At 46.1% G+C, this 27,132-nt stretch overlaps 1 protein-coding gene across 2 annotated transcripts; it reads left to right on the top strand.

Annotated features, from left to right (window-relative positions):
• On the top strand, positions 1-27,062 carry MEP1B (meprin A subunit beta). Of its 2 annotated transcripts, XM_070421215.1 has the most exons (15): positions 1-74; positions 2,063-2,081; positions 3,098-3,148; positions 3,232-3,275; positions 4,948-5,026; positions 8,261-8,378; positions 9,150-9,328; positions 11,047-11,265; positions 12,835-12,987; positions 14,505-14,720; positions 17,423-17,866; positions 19,569-19,754; positions 21,879-22,053; positions 23,109-23,313; positions 26,885-27,062. In XM_070421215.1, the coding sequence occupies exons 1-15, from the start codon at positions 12-14 to the stop codon at positions 26,897-26,899; spliced, it is 2,166 nt and encodes a 721-aa protein (XP_070277316.1). In that variant the 5' UTR covers positions 1-11; the 3' UTR covers positions 26,900-27,062. The 2 variants fall into 2 exon arrangements, with proteins under 2 accessions (XP_070277316.1, XP_070277317.1); XM_070421216.1 differs by lacking the exons at positions 1-74; positions 2,063-2,081 and adding an exon at positions 2,953-2,971.
• The last annotated feature ends 70 nt before the right edge of the window (positions 27,063-27,132 follow it).

The following is a 27,132-nucleotide window of genomic DNA, read 5'->3' as shown; positions in this document are numbered from 1 at the left end:
GAAGCGACAGCATGGATTCATGGGTTCTGCCTTGGTTGCTGCTCGCCGCCTCTTGCCTCGTGGTGTCTGGCCTGGTAAGAAAACAATTAGAACAATCTGGGCAGTTGATACCAATGGCTAAAGAAAAGTGTGTTCGCTTTCTGTTTTTTGTGAATGTTGACGTGTTAATGGAATGAGCGAGCATTTCCTTTTGGCGGGCGGGGTCTGTGGAGCCAGAGACATGCACACAAAGCTGGGTTTCTCTCTGTTTCTTTGTTATGTAACAAGTTTTCTTCTGATCTGATGGGAAATGGGAAAATCATTGCATTTCTATTGCTCAATGACATCAGAGGGCTGACCCCCAGGGGAGGCGCGGATGGAGTGAATGGTGGCTGCCAGGGCGCAGTACATGCTTAGGAAGTCGGGCAACATGGGCGAGGCCGGTCCTTCTGAGTGACGGGCATTTTGTCCCACCCACCACCCAGCCCCAGGTTATAAGTGATGTTCCAAATGCTTGGGGGAGCCTCTAGCTGTCGTTTAAAATAACAGTTGTGATGATATGCTAATGTTCTGTGAACAGCAACGATAGCGCGAGAACAAGAGAAACCACTGGATAGCCTTGAAACTGCAATCATGACAAAATGCACAAGTTGTTTTAGTAGAAATGCTTGCATCTGTCTGTATGTGTGGCTAAAGGCTGAGACACCACTGCACTTGTTACTATCAGTGAGGACGGAAATCACCCAAGGAACTCATTCCCACTGCTTACCAGAGGCTCCAGATGAATCTAGAAGTTAGATATGGAAACTGTATTTACATAAAACTGTACCTTACATGTGGGTGACATTCTGTTATAGTTTAAAAAGTGCTTTCTTGTGACATCATGGAACCCTCACAATACCCTGCAAAGCAGATGTGACCGGATTTAACTGAGGGTCAGGAAGGGGACCTGCCTTCCTAGTAGTTGGTGGAATCAGAACTATAACCTAGAGCAGTGATGGCGAACCTATGACACGCGTGTCAGAGGTGACACACGAACTCATTTTTTGGGTTGACTTTTCTTTGTTAAATGGCATTTAAATATATAAAATAAATATCAAAAATATAAGTCTTTGTTTTACTATGGTTGCAAATATCAAAAAATTTCTATATGTGACACGGCACCAGAGTTAAGTTAGGGTTTTTCAAAATGCTGACACGCCGAGCTCAAAAGGTTCGCCACCACTGACCTAGATCGACCATCTATCGGCCCTGTGAGCTTTTTTACTAGACGACACTAGGCATTTCTCAGGGTTACCTAATTTTCCCTCCGATGTAGTTTAGGTCTCATTTGGTTGCTTCTATCTTCAGAAGTTTGTTTGTTTTTAATAACAAGGCTATCTACACCCATAGGCTTTTTCCTTAACCATTTGAAGGCAGAGTCTTGAGTGAAATAGGAAAGTAAGCCATGATTAATGAGGTCTTCACTAAAATTTCTTTTTAAAGGATTGTTATAAATTATGATAATATTTCAATGTTGGGAATAAAATTTTAGGGTTTCCAAACACGACTCCACGAATTCTTCAGAAATTTATGATAAAAGTGAACACATTTCAGGGCTGGAGTCCTATGTTCTGCCTTCTCTCCAATCTGTGAAGTTCGTTTCTTGTTTCTTTCATTTAACAGGAAGTTTTAAAAATATATATATATTTTTTATTGATTTCAAAGAGGAAGGAAGAGGGAGAAAGAGAAATTTCAATGATGAGAGAGAATCATGGATGGGCTGCCTCCTACACGCTCCCTACTGAGGATCGAGCCCGAAACCTGGGCATGTGCCCTGACCGGGAATCGAACCGTAACCTCCTGGTTCGTAGGTCGACGCTCAACCACTGAGCAACGCCGGCCTGGCAGGAAGTTTTATTTTTTTTATATGAAATGGGAAGACCCTTTTGTCAGAAAGTCATCTTAGGCTCCAATTTAACTGTTTTAGATAAGTGTCAGAAAGTAATTCATAGTATTAATGGCTAGATATAAATTGGAACCCAGAAGACCATTAAATCATGGGCATCATAATAATATCTTCTTTTATGTGTTTGTTTCTCAGCCAACTCCAGAACATTTTGGTGAGTGTATTTGGAGATTTACTTTAAGTTAAATGAAAAGGAAGTTATGTGTGTAATAGAACAGCAGAACAGAAGAACTTGGGACATATTTAATGCTAAGTACATGCATAATTGCATTGAACTTTGATCAGATACTGCCTTCTCTTGATTCACTGAGGAGCGTTTTATTTCCTGGTCCAGGGTTCTACGTACCCAGCAGAAAAATAGATGGAGGAGTAGGAGAGGCCGAACACAGTGACTGACACACAGACATCCATAAATGCTTGCTATTATTAATTTTTCTATTTTGTGTCAGATCAGATGAACATCCTATTCAGTTGTACACTGAGAGATTTGGCCATGTTATTCACCCCTTTGCAATTTAAAAGATAAGTTTAAATTTAAGTTAGGGATTTTGCTTGAGAGTTCCAAGATTTGCTATTGCAAAGAATATACATATATGGGTAGATGAAACTGGTTTGACCACATTTTTTTTAAAACATATTTTATTGATATTTTACAGAGAGGAAGGGAAAGGGATAGAGAGTTAGAAACATCGATCAGCTGCCTCCTGCACACTCCCTACTGGGGATGTGCCTGCAACCAAGGTACATGCCCTTGACCGGAATCGAACCTGGGACCCTTCGGTCCACAGGCTGACGCTCTATCCACTTAGCCAGGCCAGTTAGGGCTGGTTTGACCAAATTTAAACATTTGCTTTCTATTTCATCTATTCTGCTACTTAGTCTTCCAAATTAAGTTTAATATTATATGAAGTAATGAATTTCTTATTCTTGAAGTCATTAGGGATTCAATGGACACAAATAGGACAAGAGCATATATGCAAAAGCGCCATAGCCTCAAGCCTGGTTCATGAGAGATTCTCAACCAATCAAACAATCAATCAATGTGTATGTATTAATTCAGAACCAAGTAATCACTCATCTGATTAGAATCTTGCTCACTTCTAATTCAATAATTGATAAAGATTTCTTCTTTCATAAACATAATGTTCAATATGTTTTTCTTTATTTCAGTTAAAGATGTAGATGGTGGAATTGACCAGGATATATTTGATATCAATGAAGGTTTGTGGTTTTTTTTTTACATCGTTTATTAAGTGAGGAGTTTGAACAAATTTGCTGACATGAATTTTGATCTTTCCTCTTAGCTTTGGGACTGGATCTTTTTGAGGGAGACATCAGACTTGACGGGGTGAGTTGAAACAATGCAAGGAAGACTCTTCTATTAATCACTGGAAGCTAAAAAACAGAATATCTGAGGATGATTGGCAAGCATGGGCTTAGTTAAGCTCAATTATCTCTATGTGCACAGAATCACAGTGACACATTTGTTCAATGAATACGTTGTACTGCAAGGAACTCATAAAACAGTGTCTTCATGATCTGTTACTCAGATTTCTGTGTGGGTAAAGCCGCGATCACTCACCAGGGGTGCCTCAGTCTTATTGATGTTTTTGATTTTCATTTTTAAATAGAATCTCACTGATCCAATGTAGTTGAATCAAAGTTAAACTAAACTTCTACATCTTCAGTGAATCAGGCCTTTCATCATAAGAGAGAGATTCTGTGACTTCTACCTTGACAGCTAAAAGTAGTGTTGCCAAGTAGAGGATCCCCCAAACTGCACGGAGTTTCCCCTCTTCGTGAAGTCCTTACTACACCTTCACCCCCTGCTGTTGAATAAGCAAAAAATCCAAGAGTCTCCTTTGCTTCTTCCTTTTCCCTCACCCCACCATCCAATCCATCAGCAAGTTCTGTCATTGCTACCTCCAACCTATACCTCAACGAATCTACTTTTCTCCTAACTTGTCTTTCTATTTTTCAAATACCGCCCTTCTCTAAGGGGAAAACTCAATGACCCTATTTCACTTCCTGGCTGGAAACTTCAATAGCTTCCTATTGCTTTTAGAATAATATCCAAATTTACCCATAGTCTTCAAGACCTCGCATAATTTAACTCCTGCCTAGTTCTCTTCTCATTTCTTCTCTTCTCTCCTCCCCTCCCTATCCTTCTCTCTTATCTCATTTCTTTTCTTTCCTAACAAATCGGCCTCAAAACATACCAAGCATTTTGCCCTAAACCATTTTCCCAAGGTTTCTTTCAATCCTGGCTCCTTCATATCATTCCTATTCCACCTTAAATGTCCTCCTTTTGAAGAGTCCTGGCCTGGCCTCTTATCTAACATACTCCCCAATCCCTTTACTTTAACCCACACCCCCCTTTTTTATGTCCTTCATTACAAGTAAATGCAGCCGGTTTAATCTTAATTTGTCTCCTTACATCCTACTTGTCTCTTTCGCTAGATATTAGCTCCGTGAAGGTAAAGACCTTGGCAGTTCTGTTACCAGCGAACCCCTATTCCCTAGAGCAGCGTTCATTCCGTTGACTGGATGAATGCATGGACGAAATTAGTTCTTTACTATAAAAATTTCAAATTGTTTAAAATTTTAAAAAAATGTTGCCCCAGTTCATGTAACTTTTTCTGACTTTGTGAGATCAAGGTTATTGAGGTTTCGCTGTCACTTCCCTCTTGTATTTTTGTAATCTCTTGTATAGGAAACTAGTTTATAAGTCTACCAATATTTACAGTTCAGTTTTATAACAATCATACTTTACACAGTTTTGCATGATTTCTTCTTCAACTCTATAAACAAAATTAGTGAGAGAAATTTCCTCCTAGAAACTTTGTCTTAATATGATAAAAGCAGAGGTACACACACGGGCACATGTGTGCGCACACACAGTTTGTTTAGACTGGCTGAAAGAGCTTAACGCTTCATTTATTGCTAGATTAACTATTGGTTGTTTCATAGGTTTTTTGCCTGATTCATTTAATTACCTTTTTCGTATTTATGTTTTACAGGTACAAGATAGAAATTCCATCATTGGAGAAAACTATAGATGGCCTCAGACCATCCCATATGTTCTAGAAGATAGCTTGGGTTAGTATACACCTTGGAGTGTCCATAACTGTTGTATGTTCCTGAAAGGATATGATGACAGTATTGCTAAGGGCATGCAATTATGTTTTTTATTTTTATTTATTTATTTTTATTTTTAAAAATATATTTTATTGACTTTTTACAGAGAGGAAGGGAGAGGGATAGAGAGAGTCAGAAACATCGATGAGAGAGAAACATTGATCAGCTGCCTCCTGCATACTCCCTACTGGGTATGTGCCCACAACCAAGGTACATGCCCTTGACCAGAATCGAACCTGGGACCTTTGAGTCCGCAGGCCGACGCTCTATCCACTGAGCCAAACCGGTTACGGCTGCAATTGTGGTTTTTAACAGTGTTTTGTTTGTTGCTTTATGTAAGTATGTAAAATTACTTAAAAAAATAAGCAAAGTGGACAATAAAAAGAACGTAAGTGACTTTGTCTGAAATATTTGTTGAGCTTTGGACAATAAAGGAATTAATTTAACCAACATTTATGGAGTGCCTCCTCTGTGCTGGATTATTCCATTCTAGGGACATAAAGATTAGGGAGCTCGTCTTTATTGTAAAGCAGCGGTTTCCCATGTGTTCAGATCTACATATGGGTAAAAACCAAAACAACCAAACAAATAAAACTCTAGGGATTGGCATTGCTTTACCAACGTTTCATTTTGCCCAGTCAGGAGCTTAAACAAACCCACTATCTTTTATCATCCCCCTTTCATAAAAGAAATAGTGTTTTAATAGAAAAAAGTCAGAAAAATCTAATCCAGCCCTAACCGGTTTGGCTCAGTGGATAGAGCGTCGGCCTGCGGACTGAAGGGTCCCAGGTTCGATTCCGGCCAAGGGCATGTACCTTGGTTGCGGGCACATCCCCAGTAGGGGGTGTGCAGGAGGCAGCTGATCGATGTTTCTAACTCTCTATCCCTCTCCCTTCCTCTCTGTAAAAAATTAATAAAATATATTTAAAAAAAAAAAAAAAAATCTAATCCAAAGCCAAGGATAGCATTTCTATAGAAGAAATTTAATTGTAATGGTCCACTCTAAAACATGGTCTTTGTCTTATTTTTTAATATATTTTTATTGATTTCAGAGATAAAGGGAGAGAGATAGATAGAAACATCAATGATGAGAGGGAATCATTGATTGGCTGCCTCCTGCATGCCCCACATTGGGTACCGAGCCCACAACCCGGGCATGAGCCCTGACGAGGAATCGAACCATGACCTCCTGGTTCATAAGTCGATGATCAACCACTGAGTCATGCCAGCAGGGCTGATCCTCATTTTTTTCATGGACTAGTGAAAACGATATCACTGATCAGCATCAGTTTAGAAACTGTTGTTTGGGAAACTTTTCCTTAAAGACCATACATGTCAGTGGATATTCAGATAAACCAAAAATTAATTACACTAGAATGGAATAGTCGTAATGATTAGTCATATGTTCAAAGATCTGTGTGAGCCACCTACATATAAAGGCATGAACAGCCCTAACTGGTTTGGCTCAGTGGATAGAGCATCGGCCTGCAGACTGAAGGGTCCCAGGTTCAATTCCGGTCAAGGGCATGTACCTTGGTTGCGGGCACATCCCCAGTAGGGGGTGTGCAGGAGGCAGCTGATCAATGTTTCTCTCTCATCGATGTTTCTAACTCTCTGTCCCTCTCCCTTCCTCTCTGTAAAAAATCAATAAAATATATTTTTTTAAAAAAGGCATGAACATTAGGGAACAGGTGGCACTAAGCAGCAGGGATGAGTGAAGGTTGTGCAAGTTGTACACCATTCACAGGTCCTGGGGAGGGGGGACAAGAGAGATGGACATCGAGTTTGCATTCTGTTCATCAAGAGACACTCATTTCTTTGCACGAAGTGCTATTCACCCACCACGACAACACCAGCAGCATTTCCCAGGTGAGGTGCCTCTAGGGAAGGGTGCCCTAGGCACATGTGCAAAGGCATGGGGAAGGGAAAAATAACAACCCTGAGCTGGAATGCAGATTGGCAGTAAGGAGATAATGAGGTTGGACAGGTAGGCAGGGTCTGGATTGGGAAAGTCTATACTGATGATAACGTGGAAGCACCAAAAGTTTTGGTGGAAGAAGATTGCTACCACTTGGTGGCAGTTTGGAAATGATTACTGATGGGGCAATAAGAAAGGAGGGAGATCAGCTAGGAGACTGGGGGCGGGGAGGGCGATATTTAGGGAACAACCGAAGAGCTTTTGAGCCAAGATTCTCTAAGTAAGGGTAGACAAGAATGGATACATCTAAGACATTTGGAGGCAATTGGTAGATTTAGTGATTGACAGCAAGAGGTCAAAAAGGTAGGCCCAGGTAAAGGGATGCTAATGTCCAGGATTTACCCAACCTGATGAATCGTAGCACCTTTAACAAGAGTAAGGAATATGTGTTGAAGTGGGTGGGCTAGAGAAGTGTGGTGGAAATTAGTTTTTGGAATGCAGAATTTGAAACGCATCAGGCTCACTGTGGTAGAGATATCATGGGAAGTGTTGGTGGATAGCCTGGTCACTCAAGATAGAAAATAAATAAGTGAGTCAGAGAAAGATAAATATCACATGATCTCACTCATTTGTGGAATATAATGAACAACATAAACGATGAACAAAAACAGATCCAGAGACAGAGAAGCATCAATCAGATTGTCAAACCTCAGAGGGAAGGTAGGGGAGGGTGGGGGTAAGGGGGAGAGATCAACCAAAGGACTTACATACTAGCATATAGGCCTAACCAATGGACACAGACAACAGGGGGGTGAGGGTATGAGTGGGGGGTGTGGGGGGTAATGTGAGGATAAGGACACATATGTAATAACTTAATCAATAAAAAATTTTTTAAAAAAATATTTGGGAGTTATTTGGATGTAGGAAAAGGTTGAAGCCGTGGGCATGAATGAGCATCTTTTATGGTGCCTTGCATATAACAGGTACTCCATAGATAGTGGATCTGATTGAATGACCCAAGAAGGTGGTATTGAGTGAGATGGCCAAGGATGAAATTCAGCCTGGGGGAGCAACTTTTACGAATTGGTATAGATAGAAATATGGGGTGAAATAAGGGACCTGAAGAGTAATCCAATACTTGCATATGTTGCAGCAGGCCTTCGAAGAAGGTAGTTGTGTCCAACGTCATTTCGTTTTAATGTTGATGAGATGTCGTAGGGATTTAATGCTTGTTTATATTAATGAGCTACATATTTTTGTTTGTTTTCTTCCCTCAGAAATGAATGCTAAGGGAGTTATCCTCAACGCATTTGAACGCTATCGCTTAAAAACATGCATTGACTTCAAGCCTTGGACCGGAGAAACGAACTATATATCAGTGTTCAAGGGCAGTGGGTGAGTGAAGAATGTTTATGAGGGTGTTAATTAAACTGTGTGGCTAGGACATTATATCACAGCAATTGCCCTAGGCTCTGACCTTGAGGGAGGGTGGGGCTTCCTTCCCTGTTTGCTGGAGAGTAAAAGACAGCTGGATCTAGTTTTTCTAGCCATAAAATAATATTTTCATACATGCAAACAGTCTGCCAATATATATATATATATTTTAGATAAGGAGGGTGGGATTGCATGCCATCCATCTCACAACTTTGTGAACTTCAGCTACTTCTTATGTTCCTCTTCAAGTAAAACACGCGTGTGTGTGTGTATAAGTGTGTGTATGTGTGTGTGTGTGTGTGTGTATTTCAATTTATTTTTACCTAATGACTCTTACTGCCTGAGTTAAGAAGGTGACTGTTATTTGCTTGGAGCGCAGCAATTCTGAGTGGTTGCTGTACCTATAGGACCATTATGAATGGTCTTCGGCATAGCCAGGACCATCGGAAACACCTGGACATTTCCAGGAAAGGTCAGGATGAGGCTGACGTGGGATGACTTGCTCCTGTGTTCTTTTTGGTGTCAGGGCAAGTTCCCCAAAGGTCACCTGGTGTGGAACATTGTTCGTAGCTCACCAGGGTTCTGAGAGATGTGACTTGTGTTCAGACCCCTCCGTTGTGAAGGGTCCCGGTGGGTAACTGAGCAGGTTAGGAATTAGGGATCTTGGCCTAAGACCTCCTCCTGCATCGTTATAACACCCTCTCCCCTTTCTCCTGTAAACTCTCCTGGAAGCTGCTGGTCTTCGATTGGAAACAGGCGTGTTGGGAAGCAAAGTCTCTCCATTGGGGAAAACTGTGACAGGATAGCAACGATTCAACATGAGTTCCTCCACGCCCTGGGGTTCTGGCACGAGCAGTCTCGCTCTGACCGGGATGACTATGTCAGCATAATGTGGGACAGAATCCAGTCAGGTATATTTCTCTTGTTTTCTTACACTTTCAGTTAGTTAAGGACTGAATTCTAAGCATTGTGCCCTCTCCTGCCACCTGTGCCAACTGTACACGGTAGAAAACGCTGATGTTTTGATGTCTTACTTCATTTAGCTCTAACTCAGGGTATGTTGAAGTGGATGAAGGGTGTTGGGGCACAGCAATAGCCCTTAAGCTGGATATGATCTCAGAAACTAATGTTTCCTAAAGCACGTGTTATGGAGCCCTGTTCACCAACATGCTCACGGGTGTTGAGTGAAAAGGGATCCGTGGTCACATGAGTCTGGGAAATCCTACGTTAAAAGAAATGAAACGAACAGTCACTACACTGCTGTGCTGTTCAGAGCCTTTGTTAGATGAACATGAGTTGTAAGTCTCTGAGGCGGGAGCGTTTCCTAAAGTGGCGTAATTCCTGGTGTTTTCCTTTTGTGGAGCATTTGGATTTACTGATCCATGGCACCCACACTGGGGAACACTGCAGTAGTTGGGCAGCCTGAACGCCTGTGACTTTGTGTTCCACCTCTGGGAGGTTTTCACACCAGGTCCGGCCAGAGCTCCTGCTCTCCACCTTTTCCCAACGTGACAGTCGCTCACCTGTCCTGCCTCTGTAGGTTGGGGGAAACAGCATCGCTGTCCTGTGGGGCACTGTGAGGTCTGCTCTGTACCGAGGCCTATGACATCATACTCCTTTTAAAAAAGATGTTTTTATTGATTTCAAAGAGGGAGAAGGAGAGAAAGATAGAAACATCAATGATGAGAGAGAATCATTGATCAGCTGCCTCCTGCACGCCCCCTACTGGGGATCAAGCCTATAACCCGGGCATGTGCCCTGACTGGGAATTGAACCGTGACCTCCCGGTTCATAGGTCGATGTTCAACCCCTGAGCCACGCTGTCCTGGCTACATCATAATCTTAACACCACAGCTCCTGCTCCTTCCCACGCCCTCTCCCCGTGTCCTGATCTCAACTTGGGAAGGCACAGCAGAGACTGAAAGATTTCCACAGCAAGAGAAGTGCTTACCTTTCCTCCATAGCCGCATTCTTTAGGATTCCTGAAGTCTCACTGTTGGCAGAAACTTCTAGACTTGACAACACATGTATGTGCTTTGGACAGCAGATCTACCCCATCGTGCCCACAAAATCATTTGATCTCAAGTTGCAATCCGCTGCCTGTAGGCGATGTTAAGCAGCTTGGTATCTTCTCTAAATGTATTCATTTAAGAAACAGCTACGCGTATTCCAGGAACCACGAAACCCCTGACCATGTGAATCCTTTCTGGTGACTCTGCATTATCCCTAGGTCCCATCCCACCGCACCTCGAAAGTCCTCTTACTTTCACCTCCACCCTCCCTCCCATCACCGCCTGCCAATCAATCTGCCTGTTTTCACAGCACCTTCTAGAACCCTCCTTTCCATGTGCAGTTCTCGGAACCGTGGGCCCAATGCTAATAGCTAACTTTGGGCTGTAATGAAAACTTAGATCCTTTCAGCACGATGGCTGCTATCCCAATTCTCAGCTTGAATACTGCATTCTCAGACAGGATGCACGAAACTCCCCTGAAATCATGTAGAGCAGTTATAGCAAAGGTTGCAGTGTGTTTATTACAGTCTCCATTCCTAAACTAACAGCATTCCGAGTAAAATCAATGGAATTCTGTGAACATCAAGTAATTTAATTTTTTTCCATTTACCATCCAGGCAAAGAGAACAATTTTAACACCTACGATGACAAAGTCTCGGACGCTCTGAATGTCCCGTACGATTACACGTCAGTCATGCACTACAGCAAGACCGCCTTCCGAAATGGGACGGAGCCCACGATTGTAACGAGGATCCCGGACTTCATGGACGTCATCGGCCAGCGCATGGACTTCAGCGACTCTGACCTCCTCAAGCTGAACCGGCTGTACAACTGCTGTATGTGCCCGCTCTTCAGTGACTTCTGTGTCTCTGCTCCACGGGGGGGAATGACCTTCGGTGCCATTTTGCTGAGCATTACCGAGTTCTCTGAAATGATAAAAGCTTGATTTTTTTTTTGTTTTTTTTTTTGTTTTTTTAATATATTTTATTGATTTTTTACAGAGAAGAAGGGAGAGGGATAGAGAGCCAGAAACATCGATGAGAGAGATCGATCAGCTGCCTCCTGCACGCCCCCCAGTGGGGATGTGCCCGCAACCCAGGTACATGCCCTTGACCGGAATCGAACCTGGGACCCCTGAGTCCGTAGGCCGACGCTCTATCCACTGAGCCAAACCGGTTCGGCGATTTTTTTTTTTAAAGCACCCAAATTCCAATCCATAATCTGGAGGCAGCATTTTGCTTCTCACACAGTCTGGCTTTCCGATGTAAAAACACACCGGGTCTTGAAGGATCATGTCCCACGCAGGTTCCTGAACCGTCACTAATGCGAATGTGGGCCAGTTTGATCTTCCAAACTCTTTTCAGCCCAAAGGAGGCGCACAGCCATCATGTAACCCGGCCCAGATAGTCTGGGGGCCGGCTTAGTAACCTGAAGAAGGAGAAGCATGTAGACTCGGGTGCGATCATCAGATAGTTTCACAAGAAGACTTGGGCCAGGCAGTGTATTCAGACCCTCAGAGCTGGTCATGTTTTGGTCCTGCAGACATCTGCGAGCCCCCACCACCCAGGACCAGGAGGCGCCTCCTTTATTTATTTATTTATTTATTTATTTATTTATTTATTTTGATTATTTTATTTTTAAATATATTTTTATTGATTTTTCAGAGAGGAAGGGAAAGGGAGAGAGAGATAGACACACCAATGATGAGAGAGAATCACCGATTGCCTGCCTCTGCATGCCCCGCTGGGGATCGAGCATGAAGCCCAGGCATGTGCCCTTGACTGGAATTGAACCCCTGACCCTTCAGTCCACAGGCCAACGCTCTATCCACTGAGTCAAACCTGCTAGGGCCGAGGCGCCTCCTTTAATGCCCTCCTGGCATCCCTAGGACTTCTGTGACAAGCTCCATTTTTTTAAAAAATATATTTTTTTTAATTGATTTCAAGAGAGAAGAAAGAGGGAGAGGGAGAAACATCAATGATGAGAGAATCGTTGATCGGCTGCCTCCTGCACGCCCCCTAGTGGGGATGAGCCCGAAACCAGGGCATGTGCCCTGACTGGGAACCCAACGGGGACCTCGTAGTTCATAGGTCCACGCTCAACCACTGAGCCCCACGGGCGAGACTAAGCTCTATTTCAGGGGTCCTCCAACTACGGCCCTCGGGCCACATGCAAATACAAATATTGTATTTGTTCCCGTTTTGCTTTTTTACTTCAAAATAAGATATGTGCAGTGTGCATAGGAATTTGTTCATAGTTTTTTTTAAACTATAGTCCGGCCCTCCAACGGTCTGAGGGACAGTGAACTGGCCCCCCGTTTACAAAGTTTGAGGACCCCTGCCCTATTTCTATTGCTTAGATGATCATGATGTGTGAGTGTCAGTAATTGTTCTTTGCTTTCGTAGCCTCTTCCTTGAGCTTCATGGACTCGTGCAATTTCGAGCTGGAAAACGTGTGCGGTATGATTCAAGGCTCAGGCGACAGTGCTGACTGGCAGCGGCTTTCCCGGGTGCCCGGGGGGCCAGAGAGCGACCACTCCAACATGGGCCAGTGCACAGGTACCCGGAGGGAAGGCGTCTAGCCTTGTCCTTTGCTAGGAAAGACTGGGATCTTCTCTCTCTAACTCCTACCTGATTATTCACAAGAGCCCACAGGTTGCTACCACGCAGTCAGCTCTGTGCCATGAGGACACAGCTCACTCTCCGCTTGTGGTCTGAGCTGGCTCTACTTTCCGAGTCTGAGCTGGGCTCTGTGAAGCCTGTACCCCCTCATCTGGGCACCCACGCAGGAGAGGTGGTCTCTCCTGGGGGACCCCATCTTTGGAGTGAGCTGTTTCCTCGGAGCTTGCAGGACGTAAGCGACTTGTGAGGGAACAGCACTGGGCTGTGCAGTAGTCAGCGTCAGGATTTCAGCGGGCTGTGACTGCATGCTGCTATTACAAAAAGTACTTCAAGGTAGAAAGTGCAAGTTATTTAATTTTTATTCACATAAGTATATTTTTTTATTATAATTTTCTTTTGAGTTAAATGGGCTTTTTTGGGGGCCACAAGTACCAATTTTTCATTTATTTGCTCATTTCTGTCAGCAAATATGTAAAAGTAGACCTCAGAGCCCAGAGGCACTGCTTGCAGCTCAGCTGGACTAGGCGGGGAGTGGACCTCCAGGGTGAAGGGCTCCCCCTTTTCGGGGTAGGTGGGCTTGGGGAGAGACAGGTGTTTTTTAAGGGTACAAACTTGTAACGAGTAGTTAATAAGCCCTGGAGATCTAATGTGCAGCACAATGAATATGGACAACAATATTGTATTATCATCATCAAGCTTGCTAAAAGGCTAGAACTTAATTATTCCAACCACTAGGAAGCAATGATTATTAGGTAACATGACACAGGTGCTGGGTATCGCTACAATGGCAATCCATTGTACACATACCTATTACAATACAGAAATGTATCAATATGTTGTGCATCTCACATTTACACAATGCTATATGTCAAATATATTTTCATAAAAATATTTTTCATTTTATTTATTTATGCATTTTACTAGTAAATACATTTTTATTGATTTCAGAGAGGAAGGGAGAGGGAGAGAGAGATAGAAACATCAATGATGAGAGGGAATCACTGATCGGCTGCCTCCTGCATGTCTCCCGCTGGGGATCGAGCCTGCAACCCGGGAATCGAACCAGGACCTCCTGGTTCATAGGATGACGCTCAAGCACAGAGCCATGCTGACTGGGCTACTTTTCATTTTAAATGCAGATTTGGATAGTGGATCGTAGTCCTACGTAGGCCAGAAGGAACAGGGAAGAAAAGGAGGGAGGAGGAGGGGACAGAATGAGAGAGAGAGGAGAGAGAGAGACTAGGCCTGGCAGGGGACACATTTTTCCATTTCTGAAAGCTAGCATCTACAGGAAGGACACGGAGGCCTGATGCTGTCTCTCTCCTAAACATCCTGCTCCTGGAACCTGTCCGTGCCCCGCACACCGCGGGGAGCGAGGGGAGCTCCGGCCCCGCAGACACGCTGCCCGGCCCCGGCCCCCGCTCTCTCTCACGTGGGCTGTTTCCCTGTCCCAGGCGCCGGCTTCTTCATGCACTTCGACAGCAGCGCTGTGAGCGCGGGGGCCACGGCCATGCTGGAGAGCAGGACCCTGTACCCCAAACGGGGCTTTCAGTGCCTGCAGTTCTTTCTGTACAACAGCGGGGGTGCCGGTGACCAGCTGAACATTTACATCCGCGAGTATTCTGCAGACGCCCCGAATGGAACTGTGGTCCTGGTGGAGGAAATAAAAGGTACCGTGCTCGCATCCTCGCTGCGGGGGTCAGAGGGCGGCAAGCTTCACGTTGCTCAGTGTGCCACCTGCATGTGAGACATGCAGGTCATGGCCCTGCAGCTCAGCAGCCGCTCTGCCCAGGTCTGTGCTGTGGGAAGGAAGCTCCGAGGGTCCTCTGTGCGCTTCGTGCGTGACTCACCTGAGAAACCGGAGCTCAGCGTCCCGCACGGAGGAGGCCAGTTCTTGGCCAGGAATGGGAGCCAGCTTGGGCAGAATGGGAAGCTCCCCTGCCAGGTGTGGCTGAGCCGTGGCCTGGACGAGGGGGGGGCTGGCCTCAGCCGGGTGGGTCTTGTCCCTGGACGCGGCTGGGCGCCTCTCGGGGTCTCACTGGGCTTTGTCCACGAACCTGGGGCTCTGGCTGTCTCACTTCTTCCCACATCGGACTGGAAGGGGACTCTCGCTCTAATTTCTAGCTTACCAGTAAGTCCCGCTGAAGGGTTCTGATGTTAGGACTGGGTTAATGGAACGTCTGGAGCAATTCCTCTGTGGGGTGAGGGCACCGCCATGGTGGGCGCCCACCGTCATTCCAGTCACGGGCAGAGGGGCCATGCCGATCCCCTGTGAAAGCCGGGGGTCTCAATCTCACACTCACATATACACACACCACACACTGTACACATACCTGTATGTAAGTATATATAATACAATATACAGCACATATACACCGAGTGGCCAGATTATTATGACCACCTGATGTTTGTAGGCAAATTAGCTATAATTTCGCGCTGAAGTTGCTAGAGGGCCAGACCATTATAAACATCTGAATAGCACAACATACCTAAGTATCGTTGCTGATCAACTTCATCCTATCATGTTGATGGCATATCCCAATGGAGATGGCTTCTTCCAACAAGACAGTGCCATGACGGTGCTTGTACTGTGCAGGAGTGGTTTCAAGAACATGAGGGAGACTTTACCTTGCTTAGGTGGCCCCCACAATCACCAGATCTCAATCCAATTGAGAATTTGTGGGACGAAGTTAAAAGAGCCATCAGGCAGCTGGTTCCACAACCATCAAATCTCACAGAACTGGACAGTGCTATTCATCAGGCATGGTGTCAATTCCTCACATCACCTTCATCATCTCCTGGAGTGAATGCCAAGAAGACTTGCCGCAGTATTGAAGGCAAAAGGTGGCCCAACGAAGTACTGATGGGGTGGTCATAATAATCTGGCCACTCAGTGTATAAGATACAGATATGCCTTTCCATTAGCAACCTGTGCTGTTATCACTGGTACATAATAGCACAAAAGATACTTAAAAACTTGTTCAGGAGTCCAGAATTTATTAATTTTAAAAATATATTTTTTATTGTTGACTAGAGGTCCGGTGCACAAATTTGTGCGTGGGTGGGGTCCCTCGGTCTGGCAGGCGATCGGGGCTGATTGGAGCTGCAGGAGGTTGACCAGAGGGGAGGGCTGCTGGAGGTTGGCTGTGGGAGCACACTGACCAGGAGGGGGCAGCTCCTGCATTGAGCATCTGCCCCCTGGTGGTCAGTGCGCATTATAGCGACCAGTCGACCAGTTATTCAGTCGTTAGGTCATTCGGTTGCTTAGGCTTTTATATATATAGATAGTATTACAGATATCTTCCATTTCCTCCCTTTACCTCCCAGCCTCTACCCACACCTCCCCCAGGTCTTCACTACCCTACTGCCTGTGTTCATGGGCTATGCAAATAAGTATATAAGTTCTTTGGTTGATCTCTTCTAGGAGTGCAGAATTTAAACGGATAGTACTATAATAATAAAGTGGAAGCTCTTGTGAAAGGTTTTTGCTCAATCTAGAGTCCATCCATGGACGATGGCATTTTCTGTAATTTGGATATTTCTAAGTTATTTTCAAGCAATTGTGTTTCTCATTAAGTGCCAATATATTTAAATCTCAAATTGTTGTGTTAATTATGAGTTTCACATAAATTGAGCTGTTCTCTCCCTGGGGGCTTCTGAAAGATGTAAATGTACTGTTTCTTATTTGGGTATGTGATACAGGAAAATAAGACAGGATGGCCTAGCCATGCGGCCAGCTGGGGGTGGGGGAAACAGTGGAGGGGGAGTGCAGTGGGGAGAGAGGAGATGGTATGAAATATTAGATAAATATTTATAATGTTGAGTCACTGGTATGATTAAGGAGTGAAGTGTAGGATGTGGGCTTTGTAGGGTTTGGTGCAGTCCTGTTTAACACTGCTGAAAAGTTGGTTGAAAATGTCCCATGTGAAGGATGTGTTCCAAGCAGAGTATAAGTGTATTAAAGGAGGCTCTGGTTGAGTATCACAGGAATCGTGGGTACAAGTGTAAAATACTGGGCTTGCTTGACCGTTTAATTAACATAGAATTAACACAGAATGCAAGGTCACCCCTACGTGGGGCATGGAGTACTCATGAGCTTGATGCTGCTGTTTGCTCACCCATCTCTGGGAAAGGGTAACCTGTCAGAGAAACTAGATAAACATACGAATATTACAGAGAGGAGTCCGACCCCACAGAAACATCTGGAAGTAAAAGGACGGGGGCTGGAGGAGTGGGAAAGCCATACCTCGGACCTGTGGGAACCGGTAGTCCTAGGATGAACGTTCGTCCGTGAAGGCTAGAACTCCCATGTTGACTTGCATGGGGTCCATTGCCCTTTGTCTTCTGTGCAATAATAATGTGTGTTTTGCAGATATACCCACCGGGAGCTGGCAACTTTACCATGTAACGCTGAAAGTAACCAACAAATTCCGGGTGGTGTTTGGAGGGGTCAGAGGAGCTGGTGCCTCACTGGGTGGCCTGTCCATTGACGACATCAACCTTTCGGAAACACGGTGCCCTCATCACATCTGGCGCATAAGGAATGTCACACAGCTGATTGGGAGCCCCAATGGAACTCTCTATAGCCCTCCATTTTACTCTCCTAAAGGTTATGCCTTTCAGATTTCCTTGACTCTAAGCCATCCGACTAATGCAGGGATATATTTCCACTTGATCTCTGGAGCCAATGATGATCAATTAGAGTGGCCGTGTCCTTGGCAACAAGCCACGATGACACTCCTGGACCAAAACCCTGACATTCGACGGCGTATGTCCAACCAGCGGAGTGTAACTACAGACCCATTTCTGACCACGGGTTCGTGACTCCTTTTCTTTATGGCTCACACCCGGTCCTTGCTCATGGAGGGACGGGTGACTTGGGAATGAGGGGCTGCACAGCCAGGCACCTAGGGGGTTCTGAGCCAGATCTGAGGAGCAGAAGGTACAAGGGGGAAGAGCTTCCACAGCTGTGGACAGTCTCCCGGGCAGGAGAGCGTCAGGGATGTCCGCAGGGAAGCCGGCAGACAGAGACGACAGTGACTGTATTCCTGGGAATTGATGGCCATTCCTGAATTCCCAGTGTTGGGTCCGGAATGCTGGTTTTAGAGTCTGACATGCCTGGATGAAAATCCGAGGTTTGCTCTCGTTAGCTAAGCAAGTAGATCTTGAGCCAATAACCCCTTAGAGCATATGCGGTATCTGGGCAGTAACATGGGGGCAGGGACCACAACCACAGAGATTTGCTGTGAGAATCACTCCAGACCGAGCACCGAAGTTTGCGGAAAGGCCTGGTATGAAGAGGCGCCCAGTGTTGGTCTCCTAATCCGTGCTACCTTGATATTGCCCCTGGGATCACCAAAACCAAGGCAGCTCTTGTAAGAGGGTGGCTTTTGTTGAGAAGGCAGAGGAGCAGATGCTGTGGAGTGTCGGGAAGGGGGGGGAGTGGATTATACCTTTTTATGGAGTTCTGGAGGATTTGCCAATGGGGACATTTCCCGCATCTTCCAGTCTCAAAAAAGAACAGAATCCAGAAGGCAATGATCACATTTCTTTTTTTTTTTTAAATCCTCGATGGAGGATATGTTTTTATTGATTTAGAGAGAGAAGAAGGGAGAGAGAGAGAGGGGGGGGGTGGGAAACATTGATGTGAGTGAGAAACATCGATCTGTTGCCTCTGGTACGCACCTCGACTGGGATTAAACCCATAGACCTAGGTATGCGCCTTCACTGAGAATCGATCTCACACCCTTTGGTGTATGGGATGATGCTCCAACCAACCGAGCCACGTGGTCAGGGTACAATGACCACATTTCTCATTTTAATAATCCTTTGCCACCTGGGAACCCAATAAAGGGACACATGGAATATTATTGCCAAACCTGAATTCTATGCACGAAAACAATGGACTTATGTGACATAGGGGGGAAAATAATAGCCACAAAAGACTGTAGGGAGGTGATGTTCAGAATTTCTTCCCTTTTTTAAAAAAACATTCCTCCCTGAATGACGCTGACAATGGCTCCGGGTTGGGTGGTCGCCACCTTTCCCCAGAGCAGTCTCTCTCTCTGGCTTCTACTTTTGAAGGACTCAGCTGTTGGTGAGCCAGTCGGTTAAGATAAGTGGTTCTGCGCTAATATTGAAAACTCCATCAGCAGCAAACTGGTTTAACCCAGTTAACAGGCCGATCTACAACTCAGAAGGTCATGAGGAATGACTGTCCCGGGCAGTGGGTCTCTATGCTGGTCAGTCAGTACAGATCGGACTCCCCACCTGGGACACTTCCTGGGACCCTCCACTCGCGACCCAGAGCGTGGTCCTCCCTGCTGGGCAGCCCCATTTCCTCGGGGCATAGAAATGGACACGCTCCAGCGACTTGCAGGGGACGCATCACAGGTCAAGGGCGCCATTTAATCACTCGGAGCCCCATCCTAGTTGGGTTTCACGTTGCCTGTTGTTTCCTACCGCCGAGAGCTGAGCGGATGCTAAACACAGCCCCTTCATACGAATTGCTTTTGCAGACGACGATGGCAAAAGCTTTTTCTGGGACAGGCCTTCCAAAGTGGGGGAAGTGGCCTTTTTCCCGAACGGAACTCAGTTCAGAAGAGGTCGGGCCTCTGGAACCAGTGCCTTCATCACCCACGAGCGGCTGAAGAGCAGAGAGTTCATCAAAGGAGACGATGTTTACATCCTACTGACCGTGGAAGGTATGGCGATGAGCATAGTGCCACCTAAGCTACTTCTGTCATTGTTGTAGTCACGGCTGATGTACTGTGTTCTTGCAGGTTCTACTTTTAGATGCATTAACTAGGGATGTGGGAGGAAATGGGCCCAGGTGGAATTTTTTTGTTGTTGTTTGGGATGAATCATTAACAATAGGAAACTAATTGAAATGGAAACAGTGAGGCTTCCAGGATAAAGATTTTAATTACCACTACATGGAGCAATAGTAAAAGACTTTAGGCCGGAAAACTTCAGAAGTTAAAGTGGGGGATGGGTAGGGTCTGGGAGGAGAGGGGTAAAGTGAAGGGGGAGGAAGGGAGACATCTGTAATACTATTGACAATAAAAAATACATATATTAAAAAAAGAGGTAAGTCAAAGTATAGCCATTATACCCTAGAATTATAGTCTAGGATTCCAGAAATAAAAATGTCACACAAACACATGAAGTTAAATTTAAAATGAATTATCTTTATTGTCTTTTTCAAATATACAGGGTGTGCCCTCAAAATGTGTACACACTTTAGCAGCTGATAGCTCCATTTTGAAAATAAAATATATCTTAATAAGCACTGCCTTTATAATTATTCAAAGTGCATGTATACATTTTTTCTGGGAACACACACACACACACACACACACACCTTTCGGCAGTAATAATCTATCATCTTTTAAAGTTTCTTACCTATGGCAGCCAAAGAACACATTTTCCGGGAATACTGGTGGTTTCCATGTTTTACGTGGTAGGATTTTATCGCATTTACAACTGAAGACCCCCCTGCATATCAGTAAATCAGAATCTTGTTTGTGATGAAAAGGGGTGCAGTGGAACCCATGGCATTTTTTTAAAAATATTTTTTTATTGATTTCAGAGAGGAACAAAGAGGAAGAGGAAGAGTGAGAAACATCCATGATGAGAGAGAATCATGGATCAGCTGCCTCCTGCACATCCCCCACTGGGGATCGAGCCCACAACCCAGGCATGTGCCCTGACCGGGAATCGAACCGTGACCTCCTGGTTCATAGGTTGACGCTCAATCCACTGAGCCACGCCAGCCGGGCAAACCCATGGCATTTTTATTACAGTGTCAATTGGAGAAAATCTAAATGATACTTCTTGGAAAAAAGTATTCAGGGAAATTTGTGCTGAGGGAGGAGAGGCGACATAAAATGATTCCTCCCGCGACTAGTCACATGTTCATCAGTCCCATCCGACCCCGTGTGGACAGGAAGCCACAGGAAACACCCCCGGAGCAGCACCCTGGTTGCCAGGGGCCCTGTTGTCTTTCACCAAAAATCCGCCAACTGCCCCATGAAACAAGAGAGCCGAGGCTTTGGGCAGGCCCTCAGCTGCCTTGGGACCTGCTCTTGGGTTTCCTTGTCTGTCCCTTGAGGGTTGGTCCTGTGAAAAAATAACCAATGGGGCCCCTTACAAAAGAAGTCGGAGCTGCCACACGGAGAAAGCGCTGCAGTGTTCGCATTAGGCCTCACCTCTGGAATGTCAGCCCAGGGCACAGGCACCTCTGGGCTGGGCCTACAGCAGCCTGTGTCCACAGAGCTGTTTGCAGAGATAACGAGAGGCAGGTATGATGATTGTGGGACTGACAAGTAAAAACGTCCTTTAGGATAAACACCACTAGGTTATGTCATCTGCCCAATAGAAATGCCTTCCTTCCATTGACAGAACTCCCCCCACCCCATCCGTTCTCACCCGCACCCCTTGCTTTTGTCTCCTCATCAAAGCCCATTGCCTGGGCTTCTGCAGGGACTCTTCTCCCCCAAGAGCTGATCTCAAGCAAACACTGTGGCCTCTCACTATGAACGGCCCCTCATTCTTAGGTGAAGGGCCACCAGGCCACGGGCCCCTGGAGTTCAGGCAAGCCCAGGCCCAGGGAGCACGGGGGTCAGTGGTAGCCCCGCAGGCGGCCCCACTTTCCTTTGTATTAGATTTCAACCTGCCTCTGGACTAGCTCCCTGTCTGAGGATATTGCTGGACTACGCTGCAAGATGACCTGAATCCCTCACCAACCCGAAACCCCATTTTGAAATTTAAAAGTCAAATACTTGTTAAAGCAAAACCTGATTTCCACCCCTGCTCTCCGCCCTTAGACATATCCCACCTGAATACCACCTCCCCGCAGCCAGTCCCCACCACCGGCATCCCCATCACCGGCACCACCACCACCGCCCGCACCACCACCGCCCACATCCCTGACCTCTGCGTGAAGTTCACCTGTGAGAACGACGGCGTCTGCACCGTCCGGGATGGCAAAGCTGAGTGCAGGTGAGGGGTCCCTGGGCCAGACCTCCCCCCTCTTCTGTCTGAAACCCTATCATTCCCACTACGTACGATTAAATACTGATATCTCACGTGAGTGAAATCAGTTCATTCCCATCTCAAAACCAGCCAGAGGATATTTATTTTTTGCTCTTTATTTGGGACTTTGGATAGTCACAGAACAATAAAATTACTTATGAAAAAAATAGCACATGAGCCTGGCTGGTGTGGCTCAGTGGTTGAGCATCAACCTAGGAACCAAAAGGTCATGGTTTGATTCCTAGTCAGGGCACATGCCCGGGTTGTGGACTTGATCTCCAGTAGGGGGCGAGCAGGAGGCAGCTGATCGATGATGTTTCTGTCTCTCTAACCCTCTCTCTCTAAAAAAATCAATAAAAAACAGTACATTATGTTCTCATTGTCTGAAAATGTCCTCATGAGTGACATGTCTGAAGTCCCCACAAGAGTCTGATGTGGTCAGTGTACCTGCCCTGTTAAGCAGGTGGAGATACTTAAGTTTTGGGAAGAGCTTGGCCAGGGTGTAGAGCTGGGAGGCGAGGGACTAGGACCCTGAGAAGTGAATTTTCTCCATTCCCCACGCTCCTTCCTTCCCCCTCGGAGCTGCTGTTCTGAGAACCAGATCAGATGTCATTCCTGGCCCCCTTCCGCGTCCCCACTGGCCCCTGGTGCTAGTCCGATCCCCTGTAGTCCAGAGTGAAATGTCCCCAAAGGTCAAGGACCTGGATGTTGACACACACTTATCACCATGAAAGAAGCTCAGATTTATTTATTTACTTATTTATTTATTTAAATTCCAGAGGGGAAGGGAGAGGGAGAGAGAGAGCTAGAAACATCAATGATGAGAGAGAATCGTTGATCGGCTGCCTTCTGCACCCCCCACACTGAGGATGGAGCCCACAACCCGGGCATGTGCCCTGCCCAGGAATCGAACTGTGACCTTCTGGTTCTTAGGTCCACCCTCATCCACTGAGCCACGCCCGCCGGGCAGAAGATGCTCGATCTAAACGCCACTCCTAACAGAGCATGCTCTGGCCCCGCAGGTGCCCGTCGGGGGAAGACTGGTGGTACATGGGGGAGCGGTGTGAAAAGAGGGGCTCCACGCGGGACACCATCGTCATCGCGGTGTCTTCCACGGCCGCCGTGTTTGGGGTGATGCTGGTGGTCACCCTGGTCAGCGTCTACTGCACCCGGATGCGCTACCGCCAGAAGACGGGCTCCAACATAGCGGACGTGCCTGTGGAAAATGTGAGTTGAGTCTGAGATGTGGTTATTCAAACCTATTACTGAACTCATATGAGGAAGAAGGAAGGCTTTTTAAATATACTTGAAAAGTGCTTCTCCTTCCCTATGCTGGGGACCGCTGCCTGGGGACCACGTGTTTTTGTGACCTTCACTATGAATCGACGGCTCTTCTTCTTTTCTTAAAAAATATTATTTATTTTTAATTTTTTTACTTGTTGAAAGTATTACTTATGCCCCCTCCCCCCCATTGACCTCTCCCGCCCCCGCTCCCACTCGAGGCCCTCGCCCCTAGTGTCTGTGTCCACGGGCTATGCTTATGTGCGTGCAGGCCCTTTGGTTGATCTCTAACCCTCCCTCCCTGCCTTCCCTCTGAGGTTGGACAGTCTGTTTGATGCTTCCGTGTCTCTGGATCTATTTTCGAATCAGCGGTTCTTAAACTGGGATCCGCGGAGGCTTTGGGGGGGGGGGGGGCGGGCGTGTGATCTTCCTAGAATTGTGTCCCTGCTGGAAGGCACAGCTGACCCTGCCTGAGTTCCCCTCCGGGAAGGGGAGCGGCCAGTAGGTTTTCCTTTGAAAAACCTGTGAGTGACAGCTGAGCTCAGCCTTGTGGGAAGGGGTGCAGGTGCACCTGGGGGCCCTTCTATGGAAGAAGGTTCCGATTCCGGCTTCTTGTGCAGTAACTACCTGTAAGGCCAGTTCCACGTGGAGGGTTGAAGTCTTGCCTCAGACTCTTGACAACCCCCGGGCTCCGGTCGGTTCCTGGGAAGCAGGCTCAGGTGGGTGTTGGCCTGCGGGAGGTTGAGCGGGCAGTGCTCCCGGGAGCACCTGGGCCAGAGTGAGGGCAGCTGGGCTGAGTGAGGGGAGTTGGGCTGAGTGAGGGGAGGTGAGGCTGTGATGTAGTTACAGTGACGACCAGAACGCTGAGCCGAGGTGCTTTCCTGGGGTCCTGTCTCGAGTCACTGAAGAATGAACTCCGTGGACCAGGAGTTAAGTAAACGTTTATTACCAGCAGATTCAGACTCCCTGCAGGGGAGGGGCCCCATAATGGGCTGCCCGGGAAAGCCTTGTAGTGCAGGGTACGTATTTGCTATGCCTGCTCTATGCTACCTGTGTCATCGCTTGATTGACTCCCTCCATTGTTCTTGCCCAGCGGCGGACCTGAACTTCCCCTGTTTCTGTGTGTCCTTTCTCTGTTCCTGTGCTGGACTTTCCCTGTTTCCCGCTGGAGTCCAGAAACATTCTATTATTTCTGCGTGGTTGGCCCCTGTGGTCGGGCTGCTCAAGCTGCCGTGTCTGCCCTGCCTACGTCCCACCTGCCTTTGTTTCCACTGGACCCTGCCCTGTCTGCCTGCGTTTCAAGTTAACCCTCTCAGCAGCTGAGGGCTCAGCCCCCCTCAATCTCTGGAGCTGGGATGGCCCCTTAGACGTGTCCCGAATGGAGGCGGGGGTGGGGGGGGGGGTCGGTACTCACAGCATCAATAGCCATTGGATTGGGGCTGCCCCCCAAGAAGAGTGAAAAATCGGGCAAGTGTGTTTTGGGGGTAGCACATGTCCTACATGGGAGCCTTTGTGTTAAAGGGCAGGACTGAGCAATGGGCCCCAGCATCCACTATGCACCCCAATAATAGAGACCACAGAGTTTCATATGCAGATTCATATTATCACTCACAAAATAGCACCAAAAAATTGGCATAAGAGCTGAACATCACTTAAGACTGAAGCTTTAAAAATTTCCCAGTTCTATTTCATTCAAAATAGTCTCTGAAAATGACTAGTACGTAAAACTAAAGGAAAACATGCCCTATTAGGATACCTCTGAAAATAAAAATATTGCAAGTGGCTAAATTAAGAGTATATTTTCTTAAGAAAAATGATTATTCAAGACCTACTATATTTTAAGGTTAAAATATTTTATTATTTTTAAAAAATATATATATTTTTATTGATTTCAGAGAGGAAGGGAGACGAGAGAGATAGAAACATCAATGATAGAGAGATTCATTGATTGGCTGCCTCCTGCATGCCCCCTACTGGGGATCGAGTTTGCAACCCAGGCATGTGTCCGGTGCACTGACCGGGAATTGAACTGTGACCTTCTGGCTCATATAGGTTGATCCTCAACCACAGTCAGGGTTATGATATTTTAAAGTGAGTAACCTGATATCAAGATACTAACTTTGGTTGCAAAGTTAGTCCAAAGATAGCCAATGATAAATGAACAGAAAACATAGAGTTTTATTCTCACATACTGTTGTTCTATTCTTCAACACCAGGAAGATATTTAAAGTTAACCGTAAGCAGTGGATCAATTACTTCACAAGCTTTTTAGAGAAGTACTTAAGATGTATACAGGTTGCTTTTTTTTTTTTTTTTTAAATATATCTTATTGGTTTTTTACAGAGAGGAAGGGAGAGGGATAGAGAGCTAGAAACATCGATGAGAGAGAAACATCGACCAGCTGCCTCCTGCACATCTCCCACTGGGGACGTGCCCGCAACCCAGGTACATGCCCTTGACCGGAATTGAACCCGGGACCCCTCAGTCCGCAGGCTGACGCTCTATCCACTGAGCCAAACCGGTTTCAGCTGCTTTGTTTTTTTTTTGTTTTTTGTTTTTTGTTTTTTTAAAATATATTTTATTGATTTTTTACAGAGAGGAAGGGAGAGAGATAGAGAGTTAGAAACATCAATGAGAGAGAAACACCGACCAGCTGCCTCCTGCACATCTCCCACTGGAGATGTGCCCGCAACCCAGGCACATGCCCTCGACCGGAATCGAACCTGGGACCCTTCAGTCCGCAGGCCGACGCTCTATCCACTGAGCCAAACCAGTTTCGGCGAGCTGCTTTGTTTTTTAATCAGCTATTCCCAACTTATTTTATGACTCAAAAGGAACAGATCCACCAGTACAGGACCCGGTGAACCTGCCGGCATGGTCCCGTGGGCCAGACCTGATGAACTTGGGGCTGGGGTGAGGAAGATGGGGGATGGTTAGGGAGGGGAGCATCAGTTAGCTGGGTGAATGGGATGGCCAGGATATTCCCCTGGAAACTGACAAATATCAGAATTATTATAAGAGCCTCCTTCAATAAGAATTGGAAGGAATTAAAGAAAATGATAAAACAAAGAGAGAGAAAGAAGGAAACTAAGTTAATAAATGGGGGGATTACCAGGGTACCAGGGACAGGGAAACACACACATACACACCGTAATATTGGAACAGAACTGTCTTGTCTCTGGGTCATTTAAACACATTCCCCAGAGCAAGGAATCAACTTACACTCTCCTCCGTTAATTCACCGATAAAGGGCCTCCAGATCTAGTTTAGAGCTTTCGTCAGAATGACCATCTCTCCGAGGCTGAAGGTGGCCTCACCTTAATGTGTAGCCTCTGAATAACAGGAGCCGGACGGGCCAGGGCGCCTTCCTGGCCCAGACCCAGCTGCCTGCGCTGGGAGGGACGCCAGGAGACGGCCCATGGCGTTGCACTTAAAAATGAGACCTCTTGATTGGGCTCCACCGAAAGGGCAGTTTTTAAGAGTAGAAGTTAAGTCATCCATTGTTCCTTCCCCTCAGGAGCACGCGTTTTGAAGATGAGCTCAACAAGGCGGCCCTTTGGCAAACGCAGCGAAAGAGGATTCTTTGTCACGGATTTCACCGCAAACACCTTGCAACTACCTCCTTCTTCCATCAACGGATCAGCTCCGTAAATAGCTACATACACTGGAGTAAATCGTTATTGTGGTAAATGGCACATTAGTGAAATGTGGTTTGTGCTTTTGTTCTTAAAGGAGGGGAAGCAAAGAAAATAAAAATAAAAAATG

Source organism: Myotis yumanensis, unplaced genomic scaffold (assembly GCF_028538775.1).
Source record: "Myotis yumanensis isolate MYYU_CA2020_CCGP unplaced genomic scaffold, mMyoYum1.0.hap1 SCAF_7, whole genome shotgun sequence".
Lineage (NCBI taxonomy): Eukaryota > Metazoa > Chordata > Mammalia > Chiroptera > Vespertilionidae > Myotis > Myotis yumanensis.
The sequence above is the reverse complement of the archived record's forward strand: the minus strand, read 5'-3'. Positions and strand labels throughout refer to the sequence as shown.